At 43.1% G+C, this 15,020-nt stretch overlaps 1 protein-coding gene across 2 annotated transcripts in view; it reads left to right on the top strand.

Annotated features, from left to right (window-relative positions):
- The first annotated feature begins 6,967 nt into the window (after nucleotides 1-6,967).
- PLPPR3 (phospholipid phosphatase related 3) overlaps nucleotides 6,968-15,020 on the top strand; it is a 37,618-nt gene continuing 29,565 nt past the window's right edge. The window contains exons 1-2 of one of the 2 annotated variants that reach the window (XM_072111261.1): nucleotides 6,968-7,409; nucleotides 10,461-10,587. In XM_072111261.1, coding sequence (XP_071967362.1) covers nucleotides 10,507-10,587 — 81 coding nt within the window. In that variant the 5' untranslated portion in view covers nucleotides 6,968-7,409; nucleotides 10,461-10,506. Of the gene's footprint in view, nucleotides 7,410-10,457; nucleotides 10,588-15,020 lie in introns of both variants that reach the window. The other variant, XM_072111251.1, reaches the window with a different exon arrangement.

Here is a 15,020-nt window from a genome sequence, read left to right as displayed (position 1 = left end):
ATCAATACATCAAAAGGCACACGTGTTTTAGATTGTGAAATAAAACAATATCATGTTGCAAAGCTATTTTGTAAGGTTACACCCCCATGTATTCCTGTATGCCCTTTAATGACCGTAGTCCTCCTTTGCCTGATCTCCGACAGAAATTTACTTCTTAAAGCAGAAATTAAATGCTTTTGGAGCGTAAACTGGAAGGAGGTTTCTACATTTATTGCCATGAGTGTTTAATGTCCTGGAGTTAGGCTGTTACTAAATTGACTTGGTGTTCATGCTGTGTGGACTCAGTTGAGACTGATCACCCCATGGGTCCCAGCAACTCAGGTATTAATCCTTCCTTAGCCAAGCTGCAGTGCTTTATCCTATTCCCCATCTTACTGCATTATTTGATATGTAACCAAAAGTTATGCAACACTACAAAGTGGCAGAAACCAGCATTGTTCCTTATGTATGCATATGTACTGCTGTGTGACTTGTATGGGTTAACATTTTATATTTACGCTATGTTAGCAACAAATGTTTCATCCTAAGATTTTCAGGGTCTGTCATTGGATGTTGTTGAGTAACCTCAGACTGAATATAAGCCCCGGCTGAAGTTCTGGGTCTTCCTTGCTTTCTGGGTCTTCGTTGCTTTCTGGAGACTGGGCTTGGTCTAGATTTCGCTCACCATCTGTCAGGAGACAGGTTGGAGGTCCTGCTCTAGGAGTCTGCATAGTGTTCAGGGGATCATCCCCAGGGCCGGATTAAGGTTGGTGGGGGCCCCTGGGCGCAAAATATGGTGGGGGCCCTCATTAAATGTAGTCCAGACAGGGAACAGCAATCGCTATATACCGCCCCCCAGCTATCACTGTATACAGCTCCCCCAGCAACCACTGTATACAGCTCCCCCAGCAATCACTATATACAGCTCCCCCCGCAATCACTGTATACAGCTCCCCCCACAATCACTGTATACAGCTCCCCCAGCAATCACTGTATACAGCTCCCCCAGCAATCACTGTATACAGCTCCCCCAGCAATCACTATATACAGCTCCCGCAGCAACCACTATATACAGCTCCCCCCAGCAATCACTATATACAGCTCCCCCATCAATCACTGTATACTGCTCCCCCAGTAATTAATATATACAGCTCCCCTATAATAACTATACAATCCCTCTATAACTACAAACAGCCCCCTATAAATGCATACAGCCCCCTATAACTACATACGTCCCCTTTTAATAAGTATATACAGTCCCCATATAATAAACTATATAGAGTCCCCATTTAATAAACTATATAGAGTCCCCCTATAATAACTATATACAGTCCCCCTATAACTATACACACACCCCCGATAACAATTATATATAGTCCCCCTATAACTATACACACACCCTATAACTATATACATACCCCTATTATAACTGTATAGAAACTCCTATAATAAATATATACAGCCCCCTATGACTGCATACAGCCCCCCATGACTGCATACAGCCCCCATGACTACATACAGCCCCCCTATGACTGCATACAGCCCCCTATAACTGCATACAGCCCCCCTATAACTGCATACAGCCCCCCTATGACTGCATATAGCCCCCTATGACTGCATACAGCCCCCTATGACTGCATACACCCCCCTATGACTGCATACAGCCCCCTATGACTGCATACAGCCCCCCTATGACTGCATACAGCCCCCCTATGATTGCATATAGCCCCCCTATGACTGCATACAGCCCCCCCTATGACTGCATACAGCCACCCTATGACTGCATACACCCCCCCCCTATGACTGCATACAGCCCCCCTATGACTGCATACACCCCCCCCTATGACTGCATATAGCCTCCCTATGACTGCATACACCCCCCTATGACTGCATATAGCCCCCCTATGACTGCATACAGCCCTATATAATAAATAACTATATTTATAGTCCTATGTATACACTCATCGGCCACTTTATTAGGTACACCATGCTAGTAACGGGTTGGACCCCCTTTTGCCTTCAGAACTGCCTCAATTCTTTGTGGCATAGATTCAACAAGGTGCTGGAAGCATTCCTCAGAGATTTGGATCCATATTGACATGATGGCATCACACAGTTGCCGCAGATTTGTTGGCTGCACATCCATGATGCGAATCTCCCGTTCCACCACATCCCAAAGATGCTCTATTGGATTGAGATCTGGTGACTGTGGAGGCCATTTGAGTACAGTGAACTCATTGTCATGTTCAAGAAACCAGTCTGAGATGATTCCAGCTTTATGACATGGCGCATTATCCTGCTGAAAGTAGCCATCAGATGTTGGGTACATTGTGGTCATAAAGGGATGGACATGGTCAGCAACAATACTCAGGTAGGCTGTGGCGTTGCAACGATGCTCAATTGGTACCAAGGGGCCCAAAGAGTGCCAAGAAAATATTCCCCACACCATGACACCACCACCAGCCTGAACCGTTGATACAAGGCAGGATGGATCCATGCTTTCATGTTGTTGATGCCAAATTATGACCCTACCATCCGAATGTCGCAGCAGAAATCGAGACTCATCAGACCAGGCAACGTTTTTCCAATCTTCTACTGTCCAATTTCAATGAGCTTGTGCAAATTGTAGCCTCAGTTTCCTGTTCTTACCTGAAAGGAGTAGCACCCGGTGTGGTCTTCTGCTGCTGTAGCCCATCTGCCTCAATGTTCGACGTACTGTGCGTTCAGAGATGCTCTTCTGCCTACCTTGGTTGTAACGGGTGGTGATTTAAGTCACTGTTGCCTTTCTATCAGCTCGAACCAGTCTGCCCATTCTCCTCTGACCTCTGGCATCAACAAGGCATTTCCGCCCTCAGAACTGCCGCTCACTGGATGTTATTTCTTTTTCGGACAATTCTCTGTAAACCCTAGAGATGGTTGTGCGTGAAAATCCCAGTAGATCAGCAGTTTCTGAAATACTCAGACCAGCCCTTCTGGCACCAACAACCATGCCACGTTCAAAGGCCTCAAATCACCTTTCTTCCCCATACTGATGCTCGGTTTGAACTGCAGGAGATTGTCTTGACCATGTCTACATGCCTAAATGCACTGAGTTGCCGCCATGTGATTGGCTGATTAGAAATTAAGTGTTAACGAGCAGTTGGACAGGTGTACCTAATAAAGTGGCCGGTGAGTTCTCACCTTCCATCGTTCCCCCGATGCGCGATGTCCTCATCCTCCCTCGCGGTGTCAGGGTGGATGCAAACAAAGTTGGCGGCGCCCTGCTACAGGCGGCGCCATGATGTCGCTGCCACGTCACACTATGCGCCGCAGCGACAGGACGCCGCCATCTTTGCTAAAATCCGATCGTCTATGGACGAGCAGGGAACTTATTGTTCCCTCGCTCTGCCATAGACTAAAGTAAAGACAGCAGTGGGCATTCGGGCCGCCGCCCGGGGCCAAATAGACTGTTGGTGATTCGGGCGATCATGCGACCGCCCGAATCGCCTGCATTTGGTAAGATCCATTGTTGATAATGTAGTCACTTTGCCAATCATTTGACTCTTTTAGAGAACAGACCAAGGGGTAATACAAATCACTAAAGAACCATGTAAGTGTTTTAATACAGCACTGATACTTTGGACATTGCTGGCAGTATATTGGATTAGATCACCTTTTACCGATGAACTCAGGAGGAGGCAGCAATCAGTTGTTATGAAAACAGGGCAGCGTCATCCTGTATATAATGTGAGATTCTGATTTCAGCTGCACACTGTTTAGGAATGGAGGGTTCAGGTGCTCTGGAGAGGGTCCCAACCCCGTATCGTATAGAAATTATGGAACTCCAGTCACACTGTTAAGTAATCCCAGAGCGGCTACGACCGCTATTCCTGCTTCTCGGTGCTCCAGAGCTACATGCCACCACCTTGATCCCCATTTCCATAAGACAAACTGAGTCTGATGAAGGTCTAATACAGACCGAAACGTCACAATTGGAGTTTGTGTTAAAATAAATTCAAAGATTACTTAACAGTGTGACTGGAGTTCCATAATTTCTATCCTGTATATAATAACAGAGACCAACAGGGCAGTGCCAGACCTGTATATACTAACAGAGACCAACAGGGCAGCGCCAGCCACTATAGACTAACAAAGACGTGGTAGAGACGGGCAGCACAACAGCACAGGGACTCCCTGCATCATGCATATAACAATAATGTTTGGAATATTTTTCTGGGTAAATATTGGACCAGTGAAATCTTATCACCACACAGTCCATACCCCACAGACCTCAAAGATAAACCTACCTGTGAGATTACTCATACATTGCATTGAACTGCATGATTTTGTATAAAACACTACACTACAAGGTTCTACAGTACAGTACAACTCAGTTCAACATACAGGAACTTATTATGCTTCTTTAAAGAACGAGCTGTCTAAATAGATGACTTTCTAGGTATAGACATTTGCACACATATATTCTGTGCAGAATGTAACATAAAAATTCCACTTTATAAACTAAATCTGTACTTTTTTACATATGTATAATACATACTGTATTTTTCGGACAATAAGGCGCACAAAAAATCTCTCAGAAATCAAAGGTGCGCCTTATAGTCCAGTGCGCCTTATATATGAACTGACTTACAGACAACAGCTGCCTTGAACTGTGCACATGTCTGCCACCTGCTGGTCATTCATCTTTATAATCAGGTGCGTCTAATATATGAACCTAGATGTTTTAGCAGGAATTTATTGATGGTGCGCCTTATAGTCCGAAAAATACAACTGTTATGTGCATTGAACAAACTTATAGGAATTTCTAGTTCAGGAATTTCTGACTCAGGTGTTAGTGTTAGTTATCAAATATGCCATTATATGATCTATGACTCTGACTTCTGACCATATCCTAAAATGGACACTGGACAAAACACCTAAGAAAAACCGTTAGAGGCAAGGGCTAGGCAACAGGCTAGTGATTGGTACCCCATAAGAAAAACGTCAGAAGTAAGGGCTAGGCAGCAAGCTAATGATCGGGAGCCCAATAAGATAAACAGTAAGTGGCAGGGGCTAAGCAGCAAGCTAATGACCAGAACCCCATAAGGGAAACCATCGGAGGCAAGAGCTAGGCAGCAGGTTAATGACCGGGACCACATTAAAAACCGTCAGAGGCAAGAGCTAGGCAGCAGGTTAATGACCGGGACCACATTAAAAACCGTCAGAGGCAAGGGCTAGGCAGCAAGCTAAAAATTGGGACCACATAAGAAAAACCATGAGAGGCAAGTGCTAGGCAGCAGGCTAATGACCAGGACCACATAAGAAAAACCATGAGAGGCAAGTGCTAGGCAGCAGGCTAATGACCAGGACCACATAAGAAAAACCATCAGAGGCAAGCGCTAGGCAGCAGGCTAATGATTGGGACCACATAAGAAAAACCATCAGAGGCAAGGGCTAGGCAGCAGGCTAATGACTGGGGCTCCAGAAGAGAAACAGTCAGAGTCTATTTAGGACAGAATTAGGTTCTAATTTGCATTAAATAACTGTCAGCACCACATGTATCAAGCATTTAGACAGTTTTCAGTTTGCCCTTCTATGACTAGGACAACAAAGGGAGTGGCATATGAAAACGCATAGCCTGAAATCTACGTTCTTATATACCTGACTGTTGTATACATGTTGTATCCATGCTTTTAGAGTTCTAAAAATAAAGGAAATTGTTTTACTACAACCAACTACTTCCCAGCTAGACATCTCTCTTGTAATTATGTATCCTGCTTCTGAACCGAAGATGCTCTTTGCTTGGATATCGTTGTACCTATGTATGCTATGATGGTTGGGTGAGCTGATTTTTTCTTTTATATTAGTTTTAGCCTATGAAAAGGGGCATGGCTTTGTGGCAATAAAACTGTGCACCAAAAATAATGCTAACCCAACAGAATTTTGGCCCACTTTTCTGCCATAGTATCAGGTACAAAGTGCACCAGCCACTCCAGTCTAACACTGGGAGAATCTATATTATCCATTATTTTTACCATTCAGACTTAGGAGAGCCAGCCTGTCCCATAAAATGCTTGTCTATTACAAGGCAGCAGATCCAGGTGCAAGATCCACTTTAATTATTACAAATGTCATCTATTTTAAACAACATAAAGGCTCCACAAAATGCTGTGTCCCTTTTTTTATTCCATTTTCATCCGCAATTACAATACCTCTGGGAGGTAAGTGCGGGTAGGAAGGCAGGTACACACTAAGCAGCAAACACGACTTCTTGTTGCTAGGTAACTGACTCTTGCCAGCTTCCACTGGTACATTTTCATGAGCATCAATGTTTTTTTATAAGATGTACGCCACCTTTTTAACCTCTTCTTGGCTGTCAGTAATAGCGAAACTCTCAGCATTGGTCATCTAGTTGCACGACTCATTTGTTCAACAGCAGAAGCTTTCTCTTCCATTTTTCTTTTGTTCCTCTGGAGTTCTGGGAATTCTCCATGGTAACCAGTGTAGCAGCTGAACACATGTATGCAGACTTTATAGTCTATGCAGTTCCACGCTGCATAGGGCAGAACATAGAATAGAATGAAAGCCTACATTAAAGCATTAGCATCCGTAAGGCACACATAAAAAATATTTAAACCATTTTTTTTTGTTTTTATGATAGAATCCATTTATTTCTTAGCAGATCCAATAGATTTTTTCCATGTATGGAATCATTAATGCTTTGCCACATTCACAAAGAATATTTCTATTACGATTATGATTAAATTGATTTCCATTAGTTCTAGTGTGGCGTAATAATAAGGTTTAATATACACTACAGTATAATCTAGCTTTCGGATAATGAGGTTTTTCATAACAAAATCTTGATTTTTATCATTTTAATATATTTAAAATATTTGTGTCACACACCCACTAGAGTTGCTGTAGCCAGACAGGCATGCTGGAGTGTACAGACTGCTCAGCACACACTCCATCATCCTGATGCCTTTTGTGTGAACAGCAGACTCTGCCTCTTCTCCTCTGTCTCCTCCTCTGTCTTCCCCTCCAGCACTCCCTTCTGTCTACTCCCATCCTCCCCTCCATCACCCTCTGTACCATTCTTCCTCCTTCCCTGCCCCTTGCAGGTGGTAGCAGCCTGGGTGTCTGCCACGCTGGAGTTAGTCCTCTAGTAGGACAATTCTCCAGATCTACCCCACCCAAAGGTTAGGTGTATACAGGTGGCCCAGGGGAACCCTTGCTCAGGGCAGGCTTTTGATTTTGTACCAGGGGTATATACCCAGAGATTTGCAGACCCTCCCCCGTGCAGTCTATTCATTCATAGCCTCCTGAGCTCTGTACTACTCTACCTCCATCCTGCTCAGCCCAGCTTTTTCCTTCTTTGTTCCTGCTCTTCTGTCTCAGATGCTTTGATGCTTCTTCCCTCTTTGTCCTGCATCCTCATCTTCTGACAGGTAAATAGCATTTTGGTGAGATTTTGATGAGGTTTACTAGAAAAACTGTGGTTATTCAGGCAATGCAAGACTGGACTGCAGTTATCCACATTACCTAACATTCTGTATGTATTCAGTCCATGGTGAGATGGGAATATCTGTAACAATATAACAATACCAGTATGGCAATTTACTATCTCGAGGCAGGATATTATATTGATCTGCCTATTGCTATTTGCCTGATACATTAGTATTTGTTGGGTTCGGATGCCAGTTATTTGAACGTTGTCTTTAAGGGTGTTTGTACCTTATGCACTAATGATCAGATAGCCAGAGGAAAGTGTCTAACAGTTATTGTATGGAATAACATAGTATATTGGATGGCTGTGTATGACATTGAATGGTAACAATATGAAACACTTAAGGTATGCTGATTTCTGTGTCACAGTGTTCTGCATAGTAAGACAATGTGACAAGTGCATCTTATCTGAGGACTTGTAGTGATGCTTGTCATACAAAGAATTTTACTGTTCATGGTTTTGAAAGAGCAAAAAAAAAATTATTATTCTCATTACCGTTAACTGAACCAATTAGAATTTCTGGTAGTGTAATAAAACAATGCCAGTATGTACCATTCCTAATATGTGGCATCAATGCAATGAATGGTGAAATCAATCAGTCAACCTCATGATTTAAAGTTCATGAATTGATTCACAAACCTTCAGCCACTTCTAGAGATTAGGGGAATTGATTTCCCTTAGTTAAAGCTAAAAGTTGGCATCCCCAGTCTCAAAATGTGGAGATTTAGTACTACACTTCTTGTAATGGCTAAAAATGTATTTGGAATGTGCAGAATTTGAAGAAAAAACTGCAAGCAAAGGTCTTGTTGTGAGCAACCAAACTAGCTGCAGCTTATAAATAAAAACTGTTGTAACATTGTAAATGAGTTTGTGTATATTTTCATAAAATTACCAGTATTTTATTTTGTATGTTAATTAATAGGTTTATTTCTAATTTGAGATGTACTGTTCTTATATTATCCCCCAAATAAATGCACAAATGGATGTTAATAGTTGAAAGTTGACAAGAAGAAAGGTATTGAACAGTTTATTCATACGATTCCAAGAGAATATGAGAGTGTGCGTTCAGAGTTCATGGTTTCATGAGGAATATGAAAAGGTCCACTTTAATCAATGCACAGTTTATGCATATTAGCATTCATCTAAGTGGAAGAAAGCTTGCTCTCTCCTGCCACCTATTGGATAGCAGCTCTATAATCTGGTTCATTTGAAGTGCACCTTGTACATTGACGAACCCATGAGTGTCTTCAATCATCTTGGAAGTTTCCAAAGGAAAAACAGAACACCTTTATTTTAATATGGTCTGGGAGTTTCCATGTGATGTCATATTTTTTCTGGTATATGAAGCTCCTATTCCTGTCACCACTTCCATCCTAAACTAGTAAATCCCCCAGCAGCTTTCCCATTTTGGGCTTAGCACACAATATGCAGAGGCCTTCTCCCAACCTAGGTTGAGTTTACCTGCGCCCTCATAGCTGCCCAGTGTATTTGTGCATATTTGTGCATAAGGTAAATGGAAAAGAACATTGGGGGACATTTATCATTTGCTTTGCAGTTTTTATTTCTTTTTTTTTTGCTGTGCCTTGTGCACCATATTTATGATGTGTTGGCGCCACAATTTATCTCTTTCTCTGATACTCATACCTTTATTTTTTGTTGCTGAATTTGGGCGCAGCTCTTCAATCCCCACACTTTTCCTGCACTTCTAGTTTCCATACACTTTTTTGATGCAGTTTTAGGCACATAAGACCAACAGAAAGCAAGTCTACCAGCTTCTAAACCCCTTCATGAAAGTGGTTTGACATTTTTGACACTCATTTATTCATCTAACAGTGCACAAAATACATTGAGGCCGTGCGCCACAAGATAATATCACTCTGCTAAACACTGCTAAAATTGGGCACCAAAAAAAGAACAAAAAGCGCTAAAAATAATAGATGCCCCTTATTACCTGCTGCCAAAGTTTTCAGAAATTCAAATTTCAAAATTCAGGAACGACATTACACAAGCAGGACGAGAACAAGTAATTGACTATAAAGTGAAAGTGACACTAGCGATGCAGGAACTATGATTTCGTTTTTTTTTTCATCCTGGTCCTGTCCCCCTAGAGCTTTTCCAGATTCCTGAAAACTCCATTAATAGGAGCAGGAGACCTTTCTTCAAAACTAAACTATCATGTACTATGGGACATAGATTCCTGGGATGGGCTGTTGATCAAGGCATGTAGTTCTGACTCCAATAAGTTAGTTTCAGGTATTGCTATCATCTATGAATTATGTGTACAATGAGCCAGTACAGCCTCTACACCAGTGGTGTCAAACTCATTTTTGCTGGAGGTCACATTGGCTTCGGGGTTGCCTTAAATTAATTTAATTTGAGTACTGTATAAATGTATCTACTCCAGTTAGGTGAGCTGTTTATTTACATTTATACAGTATTACCATTACAAATAGCCCTATGAGGCTAACCAGAAACCGTAAGTCACCACAGCTGCAGGGCTGCAAACTACGCATCGGACTAAAGGGAGCCTCTTACTGAATGTGACTGTTCATAAAATTTGGGGCCTTTTAACAAAACAAGACAATGGGGGAGATGTAACAATATGGCGCAGGCTCCGCCACTGCAAATACAGACAATACTATTTTTTTGCTGCGCCACATTTATTACTGTGATTTTAAATTCTGCCACTGTTTAAAACTGTTGTATTTAACATTCCACCTTCATAGAGTTGTTTTAACTTGTGCACCACAATGTGGCACAAAGTCTAAAGATATTTGGCGCTTGGACCACGCCCCTTTTCAAAAGACCACGCTTGCTTTTCACATGGCCTTTGGTCGGACAATCCAGAAAAGTATTGAAAACAGGTCTATAAGCCTTGATAAATGTGACAGAAAATGATTTTGTGGGGCAAATTACATCAGAAGTCTGGGAATTTTGGCTTAATACATCCCCTAATGTATCACACAATCATATTTGCATTTTATGTTAGCAGGTGTCCTACGGGCCCTTCCAGCTTACCTGTCACCCCACTGGGTGCAATGATATCCCCTAAGGAGAAGAGCAAAGTTCGACCTCCCAAGGACAGTATGACTCTGCTACCTTGCTTTTATTTTGTGGAGGTGAGTTGAATCACAGACATATGTTTTCTTTACATTCTAGCACAGCACACAGTTATTAATGTATTACTGATGCAAACGGTATCACTGCCAGCTACATATTGTAAAATATGTCAGTAAATCACTTCATGTAGATGGCCAGAGAAGTGGGTAGTGATCAATCATCACAACCATCGTAATTAAATGGCCCCATTCAGATTTGTGCAGATTGGGGTTGTAAAGGTTGTTTCTGCAGTATGTACATAGCAAGTTCCATTCAGAAAAAGTAGACAGTGGCACAATTTTGTGCTGTACATGAAAACACCCTGTGTACTAAAAAAGACATTTTGATATAAAAAAATTTTCGGTGAGGGTCTCAGTGAGGAGACCACCACAATTCACAAGAACGGGGGGTCTGATGTACCCTAGTCGGACCCCATGCATGTCCTGCTGCTCTGCTTATCTTAAGTACGACATGGGACCCTTTGTTCTTGTGATCTGCTGTGTCCCATCACTGAGACTCCTACCGATCAGCAAGGTGGGTCCTATCCTGTGGAGATCTTCAAAAAAAAAAGTGCAGAATTATTTAAAGAGGACATGTAGTTGATGGCAGGTCCACTTTAAAATATGCACCATGCTTTGTACTTTGTATTATGTAAGTTTTTTTTCATGGCTGACATTGGCCTCATGGTAAATAATATTCCCAATGTGCCCTTTAGCTGTGAAGCCTATGAAGCATTTTGTAACCAAATATTCATCATATAATGTCATTTAAATTTTTGATTTAGCATTTACTGTAGAAAGTTTTTTGCAAAATATAGAAAGTGTCCATTAAAGGAAACTGTTACCACATTTTTTTCACAAATACAGCTAGTGACACAAATACAGATAGAGTCCTATTAATTAAGTGGCACTTTTCTTTTAGCTAAAAAAATGTTCCCTCACATCTATCACAACAATTAACTTTGTTATCTTACCTGGCATCAGCAGCAAGTCAGAGGGGGAGTGTCTTCCTCGGCCAAATCCAACGGCTCCTCCCATGCCCTATATCACCATTCAGCACTTCATGTCATGTTGCCAGGGTGAGGTCATTTCATGGGATGTGATCACAAGTTATGTTATACATGCATGGGGTAGATTTTGCAAATGTTACTGGGTAAAGGACCTTAGAAGATAGTGCTGGATTTGGCCAAGGAGAGCACTCTCGTTCTGACTCCAGGCAAGATAACAAAGTTGATTTTATGGGGATGTGAGAGAAACTATTTTTAGCTAAAAGAATGGTGGTATTTATTTAAAAGGACTATATGGGAACCTGTCACTAGCTGTATTTGTAAAAAATGTGGTGACAGGTTCCCTTTAGCTCAACCAACATAAACATCAAGTAAATCACAATAGTTACTATTTCTTCTACAATGTTTTAGTTTTTTTAAAAAAATCTTTCCTTTTTTTACTTTCCTTTCATCATCTTATTTGCTCAGATTTATTTTCTTTATATGGATGGTTTATTTCAGGGTATCCCATGGCAAGGGCTAGAAAACATAAGGCCTCTAGCAAACCAACTTTCTTATGTGTATGGGGGCCTATTAATGCCCCACCAATGGACTTTAATGAGTGAGTCTAGTAGGTGATAACAAGTGAAAGTGGGAAATGAGAATATATCTATTTAGGGTGCATTCACCTATACAGTATGCTTTGCTTCCGTTTATTTTATCCTGCATATTTACCATTGATTGTGCTGATTTGAAGAAAAAAATTGCCAAGGGAAATGGCCCTATGTCATGAGGGCATTGTGGATATTAAGTGGGCCACTGGCAACCTAATGTGATCATTCCGATTGTACTGAATTTGTAATGACTAGAGATGAGCGAACATGCTCGTCCGAGCTTGATGCTCGGTCGAGCATTAGGGTACTCGAAACTGCTCGTTGCTCGGACGAATACTTCGCCCGCTCGAGAAAATGGCAGCTCCCGCCGTTTTGCTTTTTGGCGGCCAGAAACAGAGCCAATCACAAGCCAGGAGACTCTGCACTCCACCCAGCATGACGTGGTACCCTTACACGTCGATAGCAGTGGTTGGCTGGCCAGATCAGGTGACCCTGGGATAGACTAGCCGCTGCCCGCGCTGCTCGGATCATTCTGTGTCTGGATGCCGCTAGGGAGAGAGCTGCTGCTGGTCAGGGAAAGCGTTAGGGTGTTCTATTAGCTTACTGTTAGGCAGGAGTGATTCTCAAAGAACCCAACAGCCCTTCTTAGGGCTACAATAACGTTCTACTTTTTTTATTTTAATTTGCATCTAGTACCATTTTGTGAGGAATTAGCAGGGGGACTTGCTACCGTTGTGTTTAGCTCTTAGTGGCACACATATCCATAGCAAAGACCGAAGTGGGAAAATTTAGTAGGGGTTGGATTTCAATTAGGCACTAACTCAGTGTCATCTCATCTGGCATAGTAGTGTGCTTTGATACTTGGCTAGAAAATAGCCATAGGAGAATACAAAGAGCTTACTTACGCATACAGTAGCGTTCTATATATTTGATTTCTGGTTGATCTGCTGGTGGCTGTACTTTCTGCAGTGCATGTACTAGCCAATTCTGAGCAATTTGTAGTGAGACTTGCGACCGCTGTGTTCTGCGCTTAGTGACGCACATATCCATAGCAAAGACCGAAGTGGGAAAATTTAGTAGGGGTTGGATTTCAATTAGGCACTAACTCAGTGTCATCTCATCTGGCATAGTAGTGTGCTTTGATACTTGGCTAGAAAATAGCCATAGGAGAATACAAAGAGCTTACTTACGCATACAGTAGCGTTCTATATATTTGATTTCTGGTTGATCTGCTGGTGGCTGTACTTTCTGCAGTGCATGTACTAGCCAATTCTGAGCAATTTGTAGTGAGACTTGCGACCGCTGTGTTCTGCGCTTAGTGACGCACATATCCATAGCAAAGACCGAAGTGGGAAAATTTAGTAGGGGTTGGATTTCAATTAGGCACTAACTCAGTGTCATCTCATCTGGCATAGTAGTGTGCTTTGATACTTGGCTAGAAAATAGCCATAGCAATAGGATAGCATTGTTTGGTTTTAAAAACTCAAAAAAAAACAAAAAACACAAAAAAAAAAAAAAAACACAAAAAAAAACAAAAAAAAGTAAAAAAAAAAATAAAGTTATAACTCTCATTTTAAAAATGTTTAACCCGAGGGCTAGGGGTAGAGGACGAGGGCGGGGACGTGGGCGTCCAACTACTGCAGGGGTCAGAGGCCGTGGTCCTGGGCGGGGTGAGACACCACCTGCTGATGAGGGAGCAGGGGAACGCCGCAGAGCTACACTCCCTAGGTTCATGTCTGAAGTTACTGGGACTCGTGGTAGAGCACTGTTGAGGCCAGAACAGTGCGAACAGGTGATGTCGTGGATTGCTGACAATGCTTCGAGCAATTTGTCCACCACCAGTCAGTCTTCCACGCAGTCCACCCATGTCACCGAAATCGCCACTCCTCCAGCTCCTGCACCTCAGCCTCCTCCCCCCCAGTCTGCCCCCTCCCAGGAAAATTTGGCATTTGAACCGGCATACTCTGAGGAACTGTTTTCTGGACCCTTCCCACAGTCACAAACCACTTGTCCGGTTGCTGCTGAGCAATTTTCCGATGCCCAGGTTTTCCAACAGTCACAGTCTGTGGGTGATGATGACCTTCTTGACGTAGTGGAAGTGTGTAAAGAGGTGTCCGACGATGAGGAGACACGGTTGTCAGACAGTGGGGAAGTTGTTGTCAGGGCAGGAAGTCCGAGGGGGGAGCAGACTGAGGGATCGGAGGATGATGAGGTGACAGACCCAAGCTGGGTTGAGAGGCCGGGTGAACACAGTGCTTCTGAGACGGAGGAGAGTCCTCGACCAGAACAGGTTGGAAGAGGCAGTGGTGGGGCCAGACGGAGAGGCAGGGCCAGAGCTGGTGCATCAGCGCCAAATGTGTCAACTAGTGAAGCTCCCGTGGCGAGGGCTCCTGCGGCGAGGGCTAGATCTTCAGAAGTCTGGAGGTTCTTTAAGGAAACACCGGATGACCGACGGACTGTGGTGTGCAACATTTGCCAAACCAGGCTCAGCAGGGGTTCCACCACTACTAGCTTAACTACCACCAGTATGCGCAGGCATATGAATGCTAAACACCCCACTCAGTGGCAACAAGCCCGTTCACCTCCGGCCGTGCACACCACTGCTCCTTCCCCTGTGTCAGCTGCTAGTCAGCCCCCTGCCCAGGACCCTGCCACAAAAACCCCATCGTCGCCTCCACGATCCTCCACAGCATCCACCAGCGTTCAGCTCTCCATACCCCAGACGCTGGAGCGGAAACGCAAATATAGTGCAACCCACCCGCACGCCCAAGCCCTTAATGTGCACATCTCCAGATTGCTTAGCCTGGAGATGCTGCCCTATAGGCTAGTAGAGACCGAGGCCTTTCGCAACCTC

This window comes from Engystomops pustulosus, chromosome 1 (assembly GCF_040894005.1).
Source record: "Engystomops pustulosus chromosome 1, aEngPut4.maternal, whole genome shotgun sequence".
Taxonomy (NCBI): Eukaryota; Metazoa; Chordata; class Amphibia; order Anura; family Leptodactylidae; genus Engystomops; species Engystomops pustulosus.
The sequence above is the reverse complement of the archived record's forward strand: the minus strand, read 5'-3'. Positions and strand labels throughout refer to the sequence as shown.